Source organism: Trichosurus vulpecula, chromosome 1 (genome assembly GCF_011100635.1).
Source record: "Trichosurus vulpecula isolate mTriVul1 chromosome 1, mTriVul1.pri, whole genome shotgun sequence".
Classification (NCBI taxonomy): Eukaryota; Metazoa; Chordata; class Mammalia; order Diprotodontia; family Phalangeridae; genus Trichosurus; species Trichosurus vulpecula.
In genome coordinates this window covers 11695482-11716903 of record NC_050573.1, presented here as the reverse complement: position 1 = coordinate 11716903, position 21422 = coordinate 11695482, and the positions used below count along the sequence as shown (strand labels likewise).

At 54.8% G+C, this 21422-nt stretch overlaps 2 protein-coding genes across 3 annotated transcripts; one reads left to right on the top strand and one right to left on the bottom strand.

Moving 5' to 3' along the window:
* The first annotated feature begins 374 nt into the window (after positions 1–374).
* On the top strand, positions 375–1819 carry TSSK2 (testis specific serine kinase 2). The gene has a single exon (XM_036741861.1). The coding sequence runs from the start codon at positions 516–518 to the stop codon at positions 1593–1595; it is 1080 nt and encodes a 359-aa protein (XP_036597756.1). The 5' UTR covers positions 375–515; the 3' UTR covers positions 1596–1819.
* Positions 1820–5223: 3404 nt separating this feature from the next.
* Positions 5224–20093, bottom strand: ESS2 (ess-2 splicing factor homolog). Of its 2 annotated transcripts, none has more exons than XM_036741822.1 (10): positions 19688–20093; positions 17859–18027; positions 17550–17645; positions 16758–16933; positions 15504–15621; positions 14776–14909; positions 13806–13908; positions 9751–9860; positions 7286–7401; positions 5224–6124 (listed from the first exon to the last, which is right to left on the bottom strand). In XM_036741822.1, the coding sequence occupies exons 1-10, from the start codon at positions 19850–19852 to the stop codon at positions 5848–5850; spliced, it is 1464 nt and encodes a 487-aa protein (XP_036597717.1). In that variant the 5' UTR covers positions 19853–20093; the 3' UTR covers positions 5224–5847. The 2 variants fall into 2 exon arrangements, with proteins under 2 accessions (XP_036597717.1, XP_036597718.1); XM_036741823.1 differs by lacking the exon at positions 19688–20093 and adding an exon at positions 18842–19449.
* Positions 20094–21422: the final 1329 nt, after the last annotated feature.

Sequence of the window (21422 nt, the reverse complement as noted above, 5' to 3'; positions counted from 1 at the left end):
AATCCACCTTGAGTGGGACACGTCCATGTGACCAGCCCCAGAGTCAAAGTCACTGTGTGAGCAAGACAGATGTGAGACATCCTGCCTGTCATTCTGTCCTGGCCACAGGCCACCTTTCCTGGCCGGCAGAACTCAGGGAAAGAATCCATTCTCATGGACGAGCTGCCCAGGCACACCTTGGTTAAAAGAAAAAAAAAGAGGGGAAGTTACCAGCATCCTGGAGTGGGGGGAGGGGGGCTGCTCCTTGCCACTAGCCTTCCAGGGTTCCAGATGCCCCACAGCCTTGGGGCGAAAGCCCCATTCCCCCCGGCACAGTTGCCCCCTCCTGGCAGCTTCGCTTTGTGACTTCACACGCTGAAGTCACTCCAGAGACAATGCTGAGCGTTCTACCTCCAGCAAACTCCAGGCCCAGCCTGCTCAGAGGACTCTCCCGCAGTGTAAATGAGGACACTGTTGGCCCATGTGGGGAGGGGATGTAGATAACAGCGTCAGAGGCATCGGTTGCTTCTGGCACCATGGACGATGCCACAGTCCTAAGGAAGAAGGGTTACATCGTTGGGATCAATTTGGGGAAAGGCTCTTATGCTAAAGTGAAATCCGCTTACTCTGAGCGCCTAAAATTCAACGTGGCGGTCAAGATCATCGACCGCAAAAAAACACCCACTGACTTTGTGGAGCGATTCCTGCCCCGGGAGATGGACATCTTAGCTACGGTCAACCATCGCTCCATCATCAAGACCTATGAGATCTTCGAAACTTCCGATGGGAGGATCTACATTGTCATGGAGCTCGGGGTCCAAGGAGACCTCCTAGAGTTCATTAAATGCCGGGGAGCCCTGCACGAAGATGTGGCTCGCAAGATGTTCCGCCAGCTCTCCTCGGCCGTCAAGTACTGCCACGACCTGGACGTTGTCCACCGCGACCTCAAGTGTGAGAACCTCCTCCTGGACAAAGACTTCAACATCAAGCTGTCCGACTTTGGGTTCTCCAAGCGCTGCGTACGGGATGGCAACGGGCGCATCATCCTCAGCAAGACCTTCTGCGGGTCGGCAGCCTACGCGGCCCCCGAGGTGCTCCAGGGCATCCCCTACCAGCCCAAGGTGTACGACATCTGGAGCCTGGGCGTGATCCTCTACATCATGGTCTGCGGCGCCATGCCGTACGACGACTCTGACATCAAGAAGATGCTGCGCATCCAGAAGGAGCACCGCGTGGACTTCCCCCGTTCCAAGAACCTGACCGGCGAGTGCAAGGACCTCATCTACCGCATCTTACAGCCTGACGTCAACCGGCGGCTGCACATCGACGAGATCCTCAGCCATTCCTGGATGCAGCCACCCAAGCCCAAAGTCATGCCCTCGGCCTCCTTCAAGCGGGAAGGGGAGGGCAAGTACAGAGCTGAGTATAAGCAGCTGGACGCCAGGTCGACCACCAAGCAGGAACACAGACCGGATCATAAGCTGGGCGCCAAGACCCAGCACAGGCTGCTGGTGGTCCCCGAGAGTGAGGAGACCAGGCCTGAAGACAAACTGGCTGAGACATCCAAGACCAAAGACCATCTGCCAGGACCTGAGGTGGGGAAAGCTCATGGCTGAAGGTGGCCGGCCGTCCTGCCCCTCTCCCTCAAGGTAGTCTCTGTCACGTAGCTTCCGTACAAGTAGCTAAGTAGGCAGGTGGGAGCAGAAGAAGGCACAGGTGCAAGGAAAAAGTAAAATCTGTCAATTAAACCACTATTTTGATTACGTTCTATAGCTTTCTTCCCACTCAGTAGCAGAGATACTACTTGCTAATCACCAAATAAACCACAAAGTCTATACAAGTGCAAACAACGCCCCGTGAGGAGTCTTTTTCTCTAGGATGTGGCGGCAGGGCCAAGGGGCCTCACCACCCTCCCCAAGGTGGGGCTGGGGTGGGGGTCTGCTCAGACAGGGTCCTGGGGGGCAAGAAGAGCCTGCAGAGAAGTCGGCGAAGGCAGGTGTCTATTCAACTAGGGAGCTCCCTGGGGGTCAGATCCCAGGCCAAGTGAGCTCGGGTGGCACCACCCCCACCCCCACCCACCCTAGGCATCTTTGTATTCTGCTCCCAACTCTAGTCTCCCATTCCAAGATGCCTGGGAGATGCCCCTAATGCCAAACCAAGTTTATCAGCATCCCAAAAAAGCTCCCTTCACTTCCAGCATTTGGTTCAATTTCGCAAGCAATTTATTAAATAAGCCGCTACTATGGGCTATGTCTAGAATTCTGGACCTGGAGTCAACAGATCTGAGTTCAAATCCACCTATGCACTTATTAGCTACATGACAAAAGGCAAGTTACTTCCAGGCGCTCAGTCGCCCACATCCACAACACAGGGAAAACACTTATCACGCAGTGTGGTTATGATGCTTAAATGAGATGATATACATGCAGCACTTGGGAAGCTTGAGAGTGCCGGACAAACGTGGATTATTACTATTAACTACTAGGGGAATAAGGCACTGAGGTTTAAAAAAAAAAAAAAAGGAAGACACAAGTGACAGGATCCAAGGAAACAACCCAACATGGTACTCTAGGAGGATTTCAGGGGTAGGCAGGGAAAGGAGGGGGAATGGCTTCAAAGGCTCAGAGTGTGAGCTGGGCCCGGAAGGTAAAGGATTCAGGACTTGGGCCTAAGACAGAGAAGTAAATGTCAGAGATAGGAAGGCAGGAGGGAGGGGCCGTCTCTCAAATCCACCCTTCTCTTCTCCACCCCCAGAATGGCCACTCTGGTCCACGGTCCACACTTCCACCCTCTCTTTAGCCCATCCTGCACACGTTGATATTACGGCCATTGTTAGGTGCTGCGCTGAGCAGGGGCCCTGTTGGCAATCGAACACCGTGGTCCCACAGGGAATGCCATCCCCCTCTCCCCAAACAGCACCTGTCCTTCCAGATCCAGCTCGGTACCCCACTCCATAAAGCCTTTCCCGACCACCTAACTTCAAAGCGTCCTACCCATTTCTAAATCCGTATGTACCACTTCCTTTCTATTCCACTCACTTAACAGCAAATGAAATCACAGATTTGGGAGGGGAAGGACCTTAGAAACCATAGCAATCAACCTCCTCATAGAATGGGGAAGCTTTCCCAAGGGCACCCAGTCAGGACTCTAACCCAGATCCAGCTTCCAAATGCTCTCTTCCTCAGGGCAGGTATCTCTGCACATTTTGTTCATCTTTCTATCCCTTATGGTGCTTTATTCATCACCGACTCCATAAATACTCATTGACTGAAGCCTAGACTTACCCTAGTAAAGAACATGACCCCTTAGAAACTCCCCATCCCCACGCCCACTCCCTGCCCCAGGAGACCACAGCACTAGGGTGACCGGCCCCTGGTTCCCAAAGACCTTCTGGGGCAGCTGCTGCTGTAACAAAACACACCCCAACTGGGACCATCCGCCGCGCCCTCTTCTTCCAGCAGCCAAGCCTTTGGGTCTGATAACCTGTGTCTGCCGCCGGCTGAGGTGCTGACAAAGGGAAGGTGGCTGGTCCCTCCTGCCAGGAGGCCTGGGTTGCACTCGGGACATTTATGTAACCACAGACTTTGGATAAGTCACTGCCCTCTGGGCTTTGGCTTTCCCCTCTTCCAAATGGAGAAGATGGTGACTGTACTGCCTGCACCACAGGGTGGTGAGGTGTAAATGAGGTAACAACTGGGGGCCCCAGCTGTCTTCACCCCACTCCCCAAAGGTCTTCAAACAACAGCTGGGTGTCTAACAGTTGGGGAGGGGCTCTTAGGAAGGGAGGGGGCAGACTTTTTTCAGTTATGGTTTGGAGTTTTTAGACAAAATAACATAAAACTAAGGCAACAGAATGTCTGGCTCATACATTTGGAAGGTCCCCAGCAGGACATCTTAGCTTTGTTCTGCCTGCCTCCAAAGGGTAAACTATGAGCAGTAGGGATGAAGGGGAAGGGGATGCACAGAGACGCATTAAGGCTTGAGGCAAGGAATACCCTCCTAACAATCCCTACTCACCAAAAGCGGCTACCTGCTTCGGGGGGCGGTGGGTTCATCTCCACAGGAGGTCTTCAAGCAAGGACAGAAGGGCCAATCTAGAGGGGATTTCAGCTCAGGTAAGGATGGACCAAATGTCCTCTGAGGTCCTTCCTAAGATCCTAAGATGACTCTATTGACCTGAACCAAGAAGAGAAGCCCCCGCCCTCAGCCTCCATGGAGACAGGGCTGTGTCACGAAGGCCAGAGTACCAGCCAGGTGAGAATGGACAGGGAGACTCAGGGACACAGAAGAGCAACGGAGGGAACACCGAACCGGACATGAGCAGAACCGATTCTAGGCCTGGAGTTACCAGGGCTGACGGATCATTCTAAGAGAGCACCTCTGAGTTCCTTGGAGTGCAAGCTCCAAGGCCATGGGGAATGCAGAGCAAGCCTAGGCCTGCCCAGAAAAGGACGGAGTATGCCGAGGGATTGGAGGACAGACGGGTGCACCAGGGCCTATGGGGCCCAGTTAGAGTCCTGGCCACAACTTCTATCAGCTACATAACCTTAAGCCAGTCTGCTTTCTTCTCTGTAAAATAGGGAGAATAACCATGTGTGCGTGCTCACAGAGCTGTTGTGATGAAGGGAGATGAAGGACTTTTAGAAAACCTCTTTGTGAGAAAACAAACCAGAACAGCTGGTGGGTGAAGGCACACCCCCAAGGCTCAGATGGGGCCACATGGGCTGAGTGAGAAGCCCGGGAAGAATCACAAGGACAGTGATGTCTCCAGTGACTTCCAGTCTCTCTCTGAATCACTGCAGGCCTAAGGCCTTGGGAGTGGGACCAGAGCAATCAAAGGTGGGCGAAAGCCTACAGCAGGAGACTGGGAGCGGCAGCACTTCTACAGGGGAGCACAGGGGCCTTAAAAGGACCTTCCTCGGCTCACCACACTCCTCCCAACAGCCAGCAGGCCTCTGCTCGCAGACCTCCCCAGGCTGTTCCAACAGAGCTCCCCACCCACTGCCCCTCATCCTGCCCTCCAGGGCCAAAGAGGATGAGTCTCAACCCTCTTTCTCATCATAATGACCGAAGAAGACTGGGCCTGGAGCCCCAGCTCTGACTCTTTAAGCCAGAGCACCAGAGGAGTATGAATTCCTGCTATTCTCCAACTTGTCCCCATGATTTGAATGCATAGGTGGCATGGCTATCAAACCTGCTAAAGACACGAAGCTGAGACAGACCAAGACAGGTCCAAAAAAGGTCTCGACAGGCTAAGATGGCATTTAATAGTCCAGTCCTGTGCGTGAGCTCATACAGTTTATGCTCCGATACAGAGTGGAAACAGTGCTGGGAAGGGGATGCAAGGTCGGATGGGGTCTCCCTTCCACTGGGCCCTTTACTAAATCCCCCGAGAGGAGGCTCAGGTTCTGGGACCCAAACGACAGTTCCGTCCTAGTGTATTCTCCTCCACAAAGGCAAGGATTAGTATCCCAATTTTATGGAGCAGGAAAGTGAGGCTAAGAGTCATGCTCAGCATCATCTGGCTCCTAGGGGTCAGGAGGAAGGACCCTACCCCAGATCCAGGCACACCACACCCTGCCCAGACCCTGTGGCCAACCCCAAGAGGGGTGGGGCTATGCACCTGGACAGGGATGGGAACCCAGGGAAGTCCTGGTTCAGCTTTTACTTTTAATGGCAGCTGCAACTTCAGCTTGCATATGAGACTGACCAAGTGCCCAGCTAGTCGCTGGGTCCAGTTGTGGCCCTGATGGGAGGCACTTCCATCCCACCTGACAAAGCGTCCAGATGCCATAGAGGGGGAGCTGCCCCAAGGGTCCCACAGCCAGGGAGGGCCATGCTCTGCCCAGGATCCCCAGCGCAGAGTCCTCAGAAGAAGTCCGACGCTTTCCGTCTCTTGGGGAGTTGCAGGAGGTTGTCAGTGATGGAAGCAGGGTCCTGGGTCAGAGGAGTCCTTGTAGTGGTGCCAGGGGCAGGAGTGCCCGTGGGAGTCTGAGGGCCGCCTGCAGGAGTCTTGTAGCCAGGGTGAACCGGTGACGGCGTGTAGCTGGCCCGCAGGGCCTTGTCGGTGTATTTGCTGGCGGTCCTGTTCACGAGGCGCTGCAGGGCCGGGGACATAGCGGGGCTGAGGCCTTTGGGGGTGAGGCTGCAACAGAGGGAAGGAGACAAGGCACAGACACTTAGAGGTCTCCAGGCCAGCAGCGACAAGGGATCCCAGGGCACAGAGTGGCAGGTCCCTGCTCAGACGTAAGCCTCCCTCCTTGTCAAAGGACAAAGTAGAGGCCAGAGATTCTCAACCCTGGGCATGATGAGGCTCTGGACCACGCTGAGAGCCTGGGGGCCCCAACCCCAGAGGGCCCAGGGCTTCTGCCAGGGCAGGGTCACCCCAGCCTCCCCAAGGCCCCTGCAAACCCAGGGGCATGATCCCTTTCCTGAAATGAAAAGGCTCATCTGGGCAATGTCCAAGACCCAAGGGGGTGAGTACACGTTCCTGCCTCATCGAAGGCAGTAATAAAAGAACCAGAAGCACTTGCTACACACCTTTCAATCTGAGGGAGGGCCGGGGCAGAGGCATTGCCAGGGGCCAGCAGGCAGCCTCCCACCCCCAGCCCCCTCAGAGCCAAGGTTGCCCTCAGGCCTCTGGATTCCTGCGGGATGGGCTTTCCTCGCTTTCTAGCTTAGAGAGTTCTTCTGCCACCCTGCAGAGACAGGCCGGGCAGGGGCATCCTGCCCATGCATCTTTTCCATGTAAATGCTCCTGCTTCTATCACCTCCCTGAGTCCCAGAGGTGTGTGAGACACACTCAAGTGCTGAGAGGCTGGGATGGAGCCCCAAGGTCCCTCCTGGTCAAAGGGGAGGCCCAGGGAACTCGGGCTCCACCAGCAGGGCAGTCAGGCTTAGCACATACTCTATCAGAGGCTGCGGCATGGGCTGACTGCCTCTGCAGAATTGGTTTTTTCTCTCTTTCCTAATCTTTGTTGTAAGGAATGACTCACCTAATAGAGGAGAGGGGAAGGAAATATTCAGAAATAATGTGATGTACCTAAAAAAACTTTCAGTAAAATTTTTAAAGAAGATGGGACTAGATGATAGGATCTGAGTTTGAATCCTGTCTCTACCACTTAGTACCTGTGACTTGGAGCATCCTCTTTCAGGCCCTGGACCTCAGTTTCCCTATCTGTAAAATGGGGCAGTTGTGCTAAGGGGTCCAAGCTCAGCAATTTTGGGACAGTAGACTAGGGGCCAGACCCTCCTCAGGTCCCCTTTACCCTCCCCTGCCCTGAGAGCGGGATGGAGGGAGCCTCACCTGGCCAGGTTCTCTGTGACTCTTCTTAGGGCTTCTTGTTTCTTGGCTCGGTTCTTGGCAGCTGCCTCAGTGGCCATCTTGAGACCTAACCTCTCTCTGCGTCCAGGCTCCAGGATCTGGAGAGACAGTAGGCCAGGTCAGGGTCTGGGAAAGGACACCAAAACACCAGGCCATGCATCTGCAGACTTGGCCTCCCTCCCATCTTCTGCCAACAGCTACACCACATTCGGTCCCTGGCCCCAGGCTGCGGACAGAGGAGTCTGGCACAGACCAGCAGCTGGGGGGTGGGCACAGTCTCACCACCAGTGGGGGCTCAGGAAGCAACATGCACCGAGGGGACAGACACTGGTGGCCCTCCCAGCACATGCCTAAGGGACTTTCAGTCAAACTGAATGATTCGGTCTGTACCCACCCATCTCACCAACATGGTAAATGCTTGCACCATCACATCACGAGTCTTTGAGGGGAGGGGACCAGGGCCTAGCCTGAGAGCAATCATGGCAGGAGCTGACACCTTTCCCTAATACTCATCACTGCCAGTAGCTACATAGCACTTCACAGGCATCTTCTCAGGAGAGCCTCAGGACCACCTAGGGAGGGTAGGTGCTGTTATGATCCCCACTGACAGAGGACAAGCAATTTGTCCAGCGTACCTAGTTGGAAGGGGTGGAGTCTCAAGGTCTGACACTCTGACCACTACACCACCCAGCCTCCTCTGCTGTCCCACCTTGAGGGTCTCCCATCCCCTTTATGAATGCAAGAAACTCCCTGAACTTGTGCTAAAAAGGAAAGGCTTTTATCAACTCTCCAGGTCCATCAGCCGGATGGTCACCGGGCCACACATGCGCACTAAGAGCCTTGTAGAGTCAGTGCCTGGTCACTGGTCTGTCTACATGCCATTCCTCTCACCCATTTCAACAAAGCAGCTTACTCTCAGGATGGGGCCCAGGACCTCCTCTGCCTCGCCACACCATGCCACACCAGAGACAGGCGGCAGCCCCAGTGTTTGGCTCAGCCAGGCCTCAGGCCCCACCCCTCCCAGACCTCACAAAAAAATACAGAGGAAGGCTCCCCTGGAGGGCTGCATGTATCAGGGTCCTTCTGAGGAGCCCACCAGAACCAGACTCACTTTCCCATCCTTCACAGATAGCCTGTGCATTCTCAATTGGTCTGGCTAGCAAAGACACTAGAACTCCTGGCCAAGGCAACTCTAGACTGGTCCAGACTCAAACCTGAAGCAGAACCTGTACCCTAAGAGGGACAGAAGAGAGATCATCTCTGAAAAGGGGCCTCTGGCATTAACTGAGCAATGGCTGAACAATTCACATTTCTGTGGCTTTGACAGAACGTTACCGTGCCACCAGAAATAAGAGAGAACATTCTGGATAAGGCTCATCTGAACAGATGCTGAGCACTTGGGAGCAAAAGCAGGAGAGCCCTGGATACAATGACCACAATCTTGTCAGAGAAAATGCCTTTGAAAGACTCCAGAGCCCTGATCGATGCAAGGCCCAGGCCCGACTCCCAGAGACTGAGGATGGAGTGGCTTCCTCCTCCGTCTGGGCAGAGACCAAAATGTACATTTTCAGACGAAGCCTCAAAGGGCAGAACCAAGAGGAGCTGGAGAAGTCTCGGGGAGTCAGCGAGGTTTAGGCTGAGCCAAAGTGGAGCGGGCTTCGGGCAGAACCCGCCACGGGAAAGGATAGTCCAGACAAGCGCTCAGTCTGGACAGAGGGAGGACCAGCTGTCTTCGGGCTGGGCCTCCACATTCCCCAGACATGTCTGGTGGCCAAGGGTTCTGTTGGGGCATTCGCTCGGCCCCAGAAGCGGAGAGGAGAGCTATGCTGCCCTTTGTGGCTGGTTAGCTGGGGTGGCTGATACAATGACCAGACCCGTCTCTGAGTCCCCCTTAGAATCTCCATTAGAAGCTTCCCCAACAAATGGCCATCCACTCAGCCTCTGCTTGAGGACCTCTGTGAGAGGAAAGGTGCCACCCTGGAGAGAGGGAGCCCCTTCCCCTCACTGCTCCTGGTTTGGCCCTTGGGAGCCAAGCAAAACAAGGCTCGTGCCCCCTGCTCCAGACAGGCCTGCCAGGGTCTGATTCCAGTCATCAAGATCCACGAGAATGTCTGGGTGAAATGCTTAGTGCCAATCTGAGCAAGCCTGACAGGCAGAGCCAGCAGACCTGCCACCGGGTAGACCGGCTTGCCAAAATAGGAAGGGAGATCAGTCTGGCTGGACCTCTTCTAGATGAAGATGAGGCTCAGGAGCCTATACATGCCATCTGCAGACTCACGCTCTTCCCTTTTGGGAAACCCACACATCTATTGCTCTGGCCATTCCCACAGAGGAGGTGTTCCATAAGCACCACCACAGGTGACTATGTTCTTCTCCCAAACCCTTATCACCTCCCTCCCCACCCTGAGACAAACACACACACACACAAGCACACACGCATGCCATACCTTGAAGGCTGGCCCTGGAGTTCTGTCCACATATGGAGTTTCTGACCCATCAATTCGCAAGGGGGTACTCTCAACTTCCCCCCATGTCATCATGGGAGATTCGTTCACACCTAGAGAAGAGGTGAAGGCCAAGACTGAGTCAGTGAAAGGCAGCAGAGGCAAAAATATCCGTAGGTTAAGGAAAATCGCTGGGGGAGGTGGGACAGACCAGGACATACAACTAATCCAAGCACCTGCTTCTTCTCTGCCTTCCCCCCACCTGAACCCCATGCCAGGGCTCACACTTACATGGGAAGCCACGGCCCCAAGGGGATACTCCAGCCTTGGGGGACAGTCTCTTACTCCTGCAAACAGACTGGCCTCATGAACCCAAAAGTTCCCCCCAGCAGGGCCAGAGCCTAAGGAACCACTGCAGCTCCAGCCACACTTCACTGGCCCCCTCAGAAATGGGAGCAGAAAATTGATTCAAAGCCCTTGGAGGTATATGGAGAGAACAGATGATGGGATGAAGACAAGGAAGAGAATGCTGGGTGTAAGTCTACCAAAGCTTTCGTTATCTAAGGGCCTGAGGGCTGCCAGCAGAAGGCAATGCGGTTTGTTGGTGAGGTTATGAACTGATCCAACCTTGCTGGAGAGCCATTTGGAATTAGGCCCAAAGGTCTATAAAAATGTGCAATACCACTTCTAGGGCTGTATCCCAAAGAGATCACACAAACGGAAAAGGACCCACATGTACAAAAATATTTATAGCAGCCCTCTTTGTGATGGCCAAGAACTAGAAGTTGAGGGGATGCCCAGCAACTGAGGAATGGCTGGACAAGTTGTGGTGTACGAATGTAATGGAATACTATTGTGCTGTAAGAAATGAGAAGCAGACAGACTTCAAGACAACTCGAAAAGACTTAAATGAACAGATGCTGAGTGAGGGGAGCAGAACCAGGACATCATACATGATCACAGACACACAGTATCTGTGATGACTGACACTGGTAGACAATGCAAGGTTCCAGGACAGCTCCAAAGGACTCATAATGGGAAAGGCCGTGCACATCCAGAGAGAGAACAACAGAGTCTGAGTGCAGACGGAGGCAGACTATTGGCTCTCTTTTGTTTGTCTGCGTTTGTTCTCCTTTCTCGTGGCTCATCCCACTGGTCATAGTTCTTCTTTGCAGCTTGACTACTGTGAAAATGTGACTGATGTGAAGGTATGTGTAGAACCTTTATCAGATTACATGTCGCCTTGGGTGGACAGCGGGGAGAACAGGGAGGGGGAGAAAATTTGGAACAAAAAAAAGGAAATGCAGCTCAATAGAGCCCCTGAATAATTTCTACTCTAGCTTTAAAAAAAAAAAAAAGCCAATGACATCCCCAAATTGCTGGGCAGAAGGAGCTATCATTAGCAACACCAATTATATGATCGATACCAAAATCCATAATTGTGATCAACATTAGAAGCTACTGTTATCTCTAGCCTTGAGAGCAGGCACTACCGTGGCTTTTCTATTTAGATCCCTAACACTGTATGTATACACTAAGCATTGAATAAATGCTTTCTCATTCACTCACAAACAATGGGCATTCCCTTCCATTGCACGGAGACAACCTCGAGCTCTCTAGGCGCTGGCAGCCAAGGCCGCAATCTGGCGGGCTCTATCGGGCTGGCAAGCCTTCAGAGGTCGGCCTGGCCAAAGATGGGGTCTGCTTTCCATGGGCTGGCCCCAAGACACAAAGGCTCATCGCCAGTAAGACGGAGTCATGGCCAAGACAGTGGTGGAACAAAGGAAGGGGAACGGAAGCATCCAATGACTGATGACCAATCGCACCAATCTGGACATGCCTGCTATAAACAAAACCAGTGACCAAAGCAAGGTGCAGCCAAAGGGGTTTTCCTGAGAACGACCAATGAAGCATCCAAAGACAAGAAACCCTCCAGAGGACATGTGCTCATCTCCCTCTGCAATGCTGTATGTGCAAAAAGAACCCACTGAAGACAAGGGTGGCTGATGTGCCAACGTCAGCTGCAAACTTTGGTGAGGAAGAGAAATTATTCCTGGCAAGAACCAGCCTTGGCCTCCCATCTGATCACTGACGTCGATGCCAAGTTGGGCAAAGAGGAGGAAGGTAAAACCCGGCATCCCTACTTCCAAGACCTTGGGCACAGTGACCTCTCCGGGCAAACACACAAGGTGACCCAGACAGCCGCTCAGATGCAGGTCTAGAACCGTGGCCGAGGGTGGAAGATATGGTCTGAAGCCCGGAAGAAAAGAGGACTACATAGAAGTCTCCTGCCTCTTCTTCAGGAATCCTTTCTGCCTGACAAGGATCATGAGGTGCTGAGAAGCACTAAATAAGATCATAAAGATGGGACCGACTAGTACAACAAGGAAGGCCTCCTTAGGGATACAGGAGTCGGTTCCAAATCAGCATCTGTGCACAGTCAGACACTGACCTGGGAGAGCTAACATAGCGATGATTACAAAGCTAGAGGAAATAAGAAATGAGAAAAGGGCAGGCTATCCGATCAAAACAACTCTAATCCAAACTATTAGAACAATGAAAAGGGGAAGTGGTGGAGGAAGAGATGGACACCAATTCCAACAACTCCACAGAGAAGTTTAACCTGTGTAAAACTGATCACCACAAGGAGGAGACCAAGAGTACCCAAAAACCTCCCCCGCAAAGGAAGAGAGATGGTGGCCAAGGGCCCGGACTATGAACAAAAGTTCTCCATGACCAAGGAGAAGCAGCAGACGGTAAAATCCGAAGGGAGACCCAAAGACAACAAAAGCTGTAAGATCCGCAGAGATTTCCATCATGAACTGAAGACAGGAAGCAATCATATTTGAACTAAGGTCAGTTCTGGATGGTTAGAGAGGAAACGGAAGCAGAAAAGGAAGAAAACAAAGATTTAAGAGATAACTTGGTCTGACTTCATGGTCATCAATATATAAAATACACCATATAATAAAACAAGTATGTATGTCCTCACTAAAGACAGCTGCCACTGGCACAGCAAATCTTACCCAGAGCACACACAGAAGGAAGATCCCCTACAGGTGGCCAAGTCTTCCAAATGCTTTCGTATGTGGTTGTCTTTTTTTAACAAGTCTCATATTGACTACATAAAGCCCCTGAACACTAGAGAACTTCCTAAATGAGATCCATACATAATCACTCAGAGTTTGGCCTAACTGTCCACACAGGAAAAGTCAAGTGGATGAAGAATGCCCATTTCACAGCTGACTAGACAATGTACAGAGCGCATCCCCGAGAATCCTAGACTGTGAACGAATACTGCAAATGGGCACCGAATCGGGCCCTGACCTAAACAGAAAGAAAGCAGGCTGGACCACCTTTGGGAAACTTCTGAGTTCTTTACTCTCCCTCAAGCAAAGGCCTGTATGTCTAACAGCCATTTTCTTCCAGTGATGGTGAGCCCAAGCTGAGATCACCCATGGGGCAAGGGGGAGGCACCTGGGAGGTACAAGACCGCTACAACACATGACATAGGCATGAGGAATCATGGAGGAGGAGAGCGGGAAGGAGGGCGTGCAGGTCACCTGGCCAAGCCCAAGAGAACTGAGGGACAGCCAGACAGACACGGTCAGAGAGGATGGGCAGGCAGGCACAAACAGAGTCAGAGCTGCTCTGTTTTTAGAGCACTCTGACATTTATCGAGGGCTCTCAGGACAAAGGAAGGATGTGTCATAATCTATGAAGAAACTCAGCCCCAGAGCAAGGAAAGGGCCTGGGGAGGCAGAGCTGGGACTCAAGCCCAGGCCTTCTTGCCCACCTGTGGCACGACACCCTGAGTGCCCATGACCTTGGCAGACAAGGATTGTCATTCCCACAGCTTACAGGTGAGGAAACAGAGGAAGGCGCCTGTCCAAGGTCACCTGGCTCACCACGACTAGAACCCAAGATTCCTGACTGCCAGGCCAGTGCTTTTGCCACAAGTCTGGGTTTTCAGGGATGTGCCGTGCCACCAGAGGCAGCCTCCCTAGCCAATGACAACATCTTAAAAACTACATGTGCAAACCAAGAGCTTATCTTACCAGGGGCTGGAGAAGGGGTGGCAACGAATCCATACCCGTTGACCTTGGGAGACTCCTGAGGGATGAGCTCCTTGCCATCGGGTCCCACTTTACCCTGTTTGTACTGAAACACAAAGAAAGCCCCAGATGGCCAGCGTGCACAAGCACCAACACTGTCCAGAGCCCCAGCCTCGCCCAGCTCTGGGCAGCAGGCTCCGCGGCCTCCTCTGACCAGTGGCGAGAGCTCTCAGCAGCAGCCTCCTTCACAAGCTGGGCAGGCTGCTGCCAAGAGCCCCCTCCCTGGGCACTTCAGAGGCTGGCCCAGGAGGCGCTGCTCTCCCCAGAGGGATCTCCGGAGGGCACCAACGGTGGCTTATTGAGGTTCTCGGTTTGACAAGGACGTCCAACAACCCCCACGGTAAACCAGCCCAGAGAAGAGGAAGGCGCTCTTAAGGTCAGAGGCAGGTATCGCAGTCCTCCCCTCCCCCTTTCCACCCCACTGTTGCCACAGTAGTCTTAATACTCTCATCTAGTCCAAGTAAAGTCCTTTGCTCAGGACTGCACAACAAAGCACAAACCTTAAGGTTCTCCTTCCTGACTCATCCCTATCTTAACCATCCACCCCCATGCCACTGACTCAGAAGGCTGGTCTTCCCTGTTCTGACACGAGCCCTGTCAATTCCTGCCTCCATACCTTTGTCTATGCTGTTCCCTCTACCTGGAGCAACCTTCCCCTCTGCCCCACCTTGCTCTCCCAGTCCCTGCCCCAGCCCCCACAGCCTCCACAAAGTCTGGCCTGACTCCTATCGCCCACATTTAGAGTTCACCATAAAGCTCAGCACTTCACTGAGTTCACATGGTTTCCCGCACTTTGGCTGAGAACCAGAAGCAGAGCAGAGCTCGAAGGCTGCGTGTGCTCCACCGATGCTGGCCTCCCAGGAGACTCAGAGAGCTGAGCCCAGCCAAAGGCCAGTCAGCCGTGTCCACACACCTGGGCATTGAGGGCGGCCGCCTGCTGCAGCTGGGACTTGCTCAGGGCCTGGCTGAAAGGGTCCCTGAGAAATCGAGTGTTCCTATGCAGCACCTGCCGGGGCTTCTTAAACACATCCTCCCCATCAGGGACACCTGAGGAAGCACAAGCCAGAGCCAGACTCAGAACGGAGGTGCTGGGCCCAGGTGGGTCGTGTGACCATGCGCGTGGCGCTCCCTCCTCTGGGCCTCGGTATCCATGATTATTTGTGGCTGTAAGAGTCATGTGGCTCCCAGGTCCGGGCCAGGGACCCCCCAGCACCCTCACCTTCTGGAATGACCAAAGGGGAGCAATGGCCTCTAAAAGCCGACCTCCTCCCCCACCGGAACGGAAACGGCTCCCTACCCCCACACGGCTGGCACCAGAGCAGGTGCCATCATGACCATTTCACTGATGAGAAAGCTGAGGCACAGCAAAGTGCGCTGACGCTAGAGCCAGAATTTTAACTCAGATCTCTGGGCTCCAAGTCCAGAACAATCTCCACTACTCCGTGGGGCTTCTTCCAAAAAGGAAAAAACACAATGCCCCTGCTGAAGTAAACTGACCCAACAAGGCACTACCCACCCAACAACTATTTCCCAGGCCCCCCTCCCAGGACCATTATTCCAGGGTTCCCATCCCAGGCCCCCAGCCCAGGGCTATGACTCTGATCAGCAAACCCTGGGAAGCCTTTCTCCAGGCAGTCTCACCCTCGGGGTAGTACATCAGGGAATTCTTAGCCTTGTACTTCCAGGTCTCCACCCCGGCCTGGCTGCTCTGCAATGCCTGCTGCTCCGTGGACGGCAAGGCCAGGTTCTCCTGCTGCCTCTGAAGACATGAAAAAAGTGAGAAGGAGCAGCCCTGAAGTCCGAGCTCAGCCAGCTGCCCTGCCTCCCCCACCCCATACAATGCACACTTGGGGGATTGCAGAAATTCAGGAAATGGAATTTGTGAGAAACATAAAAGCAAAACCCCCTCTCCCCTGTCAATTCCCAGGTCTCTCAAGCGAGCCATGACTGGCCGAGAGCTCCCAGGAGAGCCACAAGTCAGGATTGAAGCTGGAAAGGACCAACTCTCTTATTTTATACAGGAACAAACAGGCCCAGAAAAGGGAAATGATTTGTCTGAGATCACACAGGTAGTTGGCAACGGATGAGGATCTGAACCCAGGTCCCATATCACAGCTCCTTGGCACCACCCAATGCTGGCTCACGTCGGAAAACAAATTGCAAGTCAGTTCCAAAAGGCCATGCCAGTCACTCAGGATCCTCCTCCAATGGTGGGAAGGGAGCTGGTAATGCCATGAGAGGAGAAAGGTCTGAAAGGGCCAATGAGACGTGGTGAGGAGGAGGAGTGAGGAGGCCAGCAGCAAACAGGGAGCAGAGCAGACCCAGACACAGCGGCAGAGCCTGAATTCAGCTGCCAACATTTGTTAGCTCAACCCTCGGAGGCTCGGTTTCTGTACAATGGGAATGGTTCCTACGCTCTGCAAGCCCTGTGCTGGTCCTGGAAGACCCGAAGACAGAGGACAAATAGCCCCTGCCCTCCAGAAGCCTCCATGTGGGAGGCCCCAGAACAGCTCGGCCCAGGCTTAGGAGGGTCCCAGAGCCCATTAACAGATCACAAAACTGCCATGACAAGCGCTTCTGGGTCTTGAGGAAGCTGCTCTGGGTGCCGACTGCTCTCAGCGACTTCTGGCTAACCAAGAGCTTGGCGCACCCCAACGCTGGGAGGCAGGGACTTTGACAGAGGCTCAGAAAGCCCCACGAGTCAGGGAAGCCAAGCTGCAGGCAATGCCAGGTCTCTGCCAAGAAAGCTCAGGGCCTAAGCTCCACAGCGAGCTGCAAACACTAAGCTTCCCCTTCTTCCCCCAGCCGCATCCCCTGCCTGGCTTTCCCCGGAGTTCTGCCTTTTCCACCAAGGTCCCGACAGGCAGCTGAGACATCCCAGAGATCTCTCCTCACCTTTTCAAACTCATCCTCCGCCTCATAGAGCCAGGCATGCCGGGCTCGCTCCTTCTCCTTCGCCACTTCCATGATCTCCTGGAACGAGGCATTGTCCTCACTGGTGTACCTGGTCAGGAAAGTGTCGAGACTAGGGAGGGGCTCTTTGTCCTCCTCTTCCTCTGCTTCTCCTGATCCTGACAAGGACAAGAACCCAGAGTAGGTTGAGGGATGACTAGCAGCAGGCAAACCCACCATGCCCCTGTCGCAGCCAGAGGGAGCCAAGGCTGGGGCTACTGGTCAGGGATGATATCTGTACTCCTAACCAAACCAAGGAGGTGTGAGGAGACCACCTGAGACCATGAAAGTGTTAACGCTGTCTCTTAGAGGGCAGGCTGGGTTGACTAGTCTAGATGCTCCCCCAGCAGCTGCTGCTCAGAGCTCAACAGCCCTCTGTTGGGCAGCCAGCAGCAAGACGCCAGGCTGGGCTAAGAGGCAAAAGCCCTGAAAAGAGAATCGCTTCTGCACATCAAAGACCTGGCAGAAGCAACAGTCTGTGCCCAAGGTTCTGAGAACACTCAGAAGGGGTCAGCAGAGCCAGGGAAACGGCACCCAGGCTCCTCCGTCTCCCGGCAAGGACAAGTCCAAGGAAGGGATGAGCGGTATGTCAAGCAGCCCCACCAGAAGCTGAGCTCACCCTCACTGGGCCTACACTGGAGAGGACCCACACGGCTTTGTGGTGAGGACGACCAGCGGTGGACAGAACTCTGGTCTGAAGCACCCCTCAGCAGAAACAAGGACATGACCACTTACCTTCCTCGGGACCTTTGGCACGAAGTCTGGGCTTAGTTGCCAAGGAGGCAGTGCCTGGGTGAACCTCAGGGGTCTCAAACGTGGCGGGGGTCACATCTGAGGAATAAGAGAGAGAGGGAACAGGCACTGAAAAAACCACCAACTCTGCCAGTTTGCCAAGGACAAAGACAGTTCTACTCCTGAGACGCCCCCCATAAAGCCAGCACCAGCACCCCTCTTCCCCAAGACCAGTGGGGGGGGGGCCCCTCTAAAGCCCATGCCATCCCTCCCAGTGAGCTCGGAAGGGGCTCTGAAGGGAGGGACCCTTACACGGCAGAGGGGTGTCTCTGGACAATTTGCCCAGCGAGGAGCCGAACTTGATGGCGATCTGCCGCATCCTCTCCAGGTCCCCGCTCTCCTCCGCCTCCAGGTACTCCTTCTGCGCTTGCAGCTTCTCCACGTCGGGAAAGAAGTCCCGCTGAATCACCGCCTGGAGGCCCTGGGGGAGGAAATGGGGCGGTGAACTCTCAAAGCCGGAGAGAGGTGAGCTCGCCCCCCGCTCACAGGCCACTTGCAAACTTCCCGAGGAGATCACGCTCTCCGGGGCAGGGGCTCCAGACGCCCACCAGCAGCTCCCGTTTATTCTTCAGACGTGGCTCCTTCCCAAGCCCCTGCTACACGAAGGCGCCACTCCAGACGCCTGCGGACAGTCCCCGCGCACCCGAAAGATCTAGTCACAACGCGGAGGAGGGGCAGCTGGCATCGAGCTCCGCCCCGCGGGGCAGCAGGGGATGGGCGAAGCAGCACCCCCTCCAAACGCGGGTCTTCCACGGCTGTGAGCCCTAAGCTGCCCCACAAAGGGCGGAGTCATGGGAGGGAACATCGGGACCAGCCGCTCGACCTGGCCGGCGCGCCCGGGCTGGGAGCCCCGCACATCTAGGGCAGCATCACTCCGCACCCATCCCTGGGCATCTCCACCATGCCCTGCCACGCGCTGCCCAAAGCGCCAGGGGCCTTCCTCCATCCCTCTGGACCCCACGCAGGTGCCGCACGTGGCCAGCGTACTCGTTTCCTCCGGGAGGGCATCTTCCCACCAACGCCCCCGCCCCCAACTCCCGTTTTCAGTGCCTCCGGGGATCACAGGACGGCAATGCCCCAAAGGCTGCCGCCCACCCTCCCTCCTCATCAGGGCCGGGCGATCCAGGACAGCAGGGACCACGGGCACCGACATGGAGGAGAAGGAAGAAAGGGGGGGAGGGGGTCACCAGGCTAAAGGACCGAGCTCAGCCTGGAAAAGGACGCAGAAAACGCACCTCCCTGGGGGCGAGAGAAGGGAGCAGGCATTTACTGAGTGCCTACTGTGTGCCCAGTACTGCGCTAATAGCTCAGGACGCTCTAATTCCTGCACTTCTTCCCCTCCCTCCCATCAGAGGTGGGGGCCTCCCGGAGAGAACACGGTCTGTAGGGGCGGAAGATGACGTCAGAACCAAAGGCAACACAAAACGCTCTTGTACAAGAGAAATCCGGCCTCGGACACTTCCCGGCTTCTCAGTTTGCTGCTCAGAAAAATGGGGCTAAACGCGCTGACAAGGCCACGGAAGGCCGGGCGCTGTCCTTGCTGCGGTTACTGAGATTAGGGGGCGGGGCATCCGCGGCTCTGCTAAGGGAGGGGGCGGGTACAGAACGAGGACCCGGGAACCAAAGGGCAAACGTCCGCGGCAACATCCGGGCCTCCACCCCAGGAACTGGAGGGAGGAAGGAACATCCGGGTCTCCTCCGCCTCAGAAAGGGGTAGTGGGACCTCCCGGGCTCCACCATAGGAAGGGAGAGAGGGAGCAAGGACTATCTGGGTCCCCCTCAGGAAAAAGGGGGGAGAACGTCCGGGTCTCGGAAGAGAGTGGAGAGAAAAACATCCGGTTGTGAGCGGAAGAGGGCGGGACTTCCGCGTGTCCGCCTCAGGGGGGGGGACGACACTGGGGACTCCGTATAGGGAAGGGGAGGGGGAAACATCCGGTTCTGGGCGGAGGAGGGCGGGACTTCCGGGTGTCTGCCTCAGGAAGGGGGGACATCCGGGTCTCTGCATAGGGAAAGGGGGTGGGGAGGAGTGGGGAAACATCCGGGTCTCCGTCTCAGTCACAGGACGAGCCGGGGTTACCTACCTCGATGTACTCTTCCTCGTCGAGGACGCGCTTCCTCGCCTTCGCCTCCGTCACCCGTTTGTTGCGCGTCCTGGGGCCAGCCAGGGCCGTACCTTGCCTCCGCAGGGTGCCCAGCGCCCGGGCCGCAGTGGCCGGCGAGGCGCTGCCCGCGCAGGGGCTCTCCATCTCGCTGGGCCCCCGAAGCTCCGGTGCGGCCTCGAAGTGGAGCTGGGGGGAGGGTGGGAGACCGAGCGCCGATGACGACACTTCCGGCGCTCGCTCGTCACACTGCCGCGGGGGCGGGGCCCGGTGGGGGTGGGGGAGACTCCGGAAGGCGCGTGAACGTGGCCGCCAACAGCCCCTGACGCGAGGGGGCGGGGTGCGTCGCGGACGTAGCCCCGTGGCTTGCCGGGAGTTGTAGTCTTCTGTCTGCGGGCGGTGGAGACAGAGGGGCAGCCCTGGCTTCAGAGCGGGTTCAAATCCTTACTGTGACGCGCTGTATAACAATAATATCGACAACCATAACTAAGCAGGTGTAGAGCGCTTTACATACATCTCATCAGATTTTCGAAACACCTCCAGGAGGCAGGTGCTGCTATGATCCCCACTTTACAGATGGGGAAACTGAGGCAGGCAGGTTAATTCGAGCTCAAGTCCTCCTGACTCCAGGTGCGGGGCCCTCAACCACCTCGCTGCCTCCACGTGGGGACGGTAATATTTGCACAGTTTCCCAAGCGGTTCTGATAAGGAAGTTACTTAGAAGTGGAAGCTCTAGTTATAATCAGTAACAATCTAATTAAAACAACGATAAATAAAAATATTAATACTATCATTTCTAGTACTGAAGCCCCTTACTCTTTGCCCAGACGCCACCACCTGAGACACCAGCCATCCTCCTCCCTGCGCCTCCTGCCTCGCTTGGTACCTGTGCGACCAGGACAAGCCCTTCACCTCCCTGCTCCTTGGTAAAGTGAGGAAGGGTCCCACTCTAAATCTATGGTCCCGTGACCACAGCCGCCCTCCCCTCCCCCTGCCCACCTAACTACTCCCCTTCACGCACATCTTCTTCCTCTTCCCCCCGACGTGGCTGTCCTCTAAGTCTCTCTCTCATCAAACTCCCACAGTAATTAAATTAATTAAGCCACTGGGGGCACACTGCCCCTGTTGTCCAGAAGATGAGCTCAGATCTCCCCTTTACACTGGTTTGTACAACCCTGAGCAAGTCACAACCTCTCCGGCGGAATCTTGTTCTGTAAAAGGAGGATGACTATCTCGGAGTTGCTGCAAAGATCCGATGACATAACCGTCCTTAGCTCTCTGCGCATCTTAAAGCACTCTGATGCCAGCCCTCATTATTCGTTCCTGTAATTTCACCCAGATGACTCCAAAGCCAGACCGAACCCCCAACAGCCTGCCGTATATGAATAGCTCCCAACATTTTTGAGTATGAGGACTCCTCATTAATGTCCAAAACTTTCAATACAAGATAGTATCAGAATCGGTTATTGAATATATGATGACAGATACTACCGCTTGTGCAATGGTGGTTTACCAAAGTGGCATCTCCATGTATTTGAAAAATAACTACCTGTGTAGCAGACATTGGATTTTATGGGACGATGGGGCCTGGACCCCTAAAAGGAAAAGACCGTCTCTTTCAAATCAAGCCAGTCCCTGAATTTTCCCATACATTTCAGTAGCCCAGATCACTGGCACCTCTGCCTAAGTTAGCATCAGGCCCACCCCAGCCCACCTA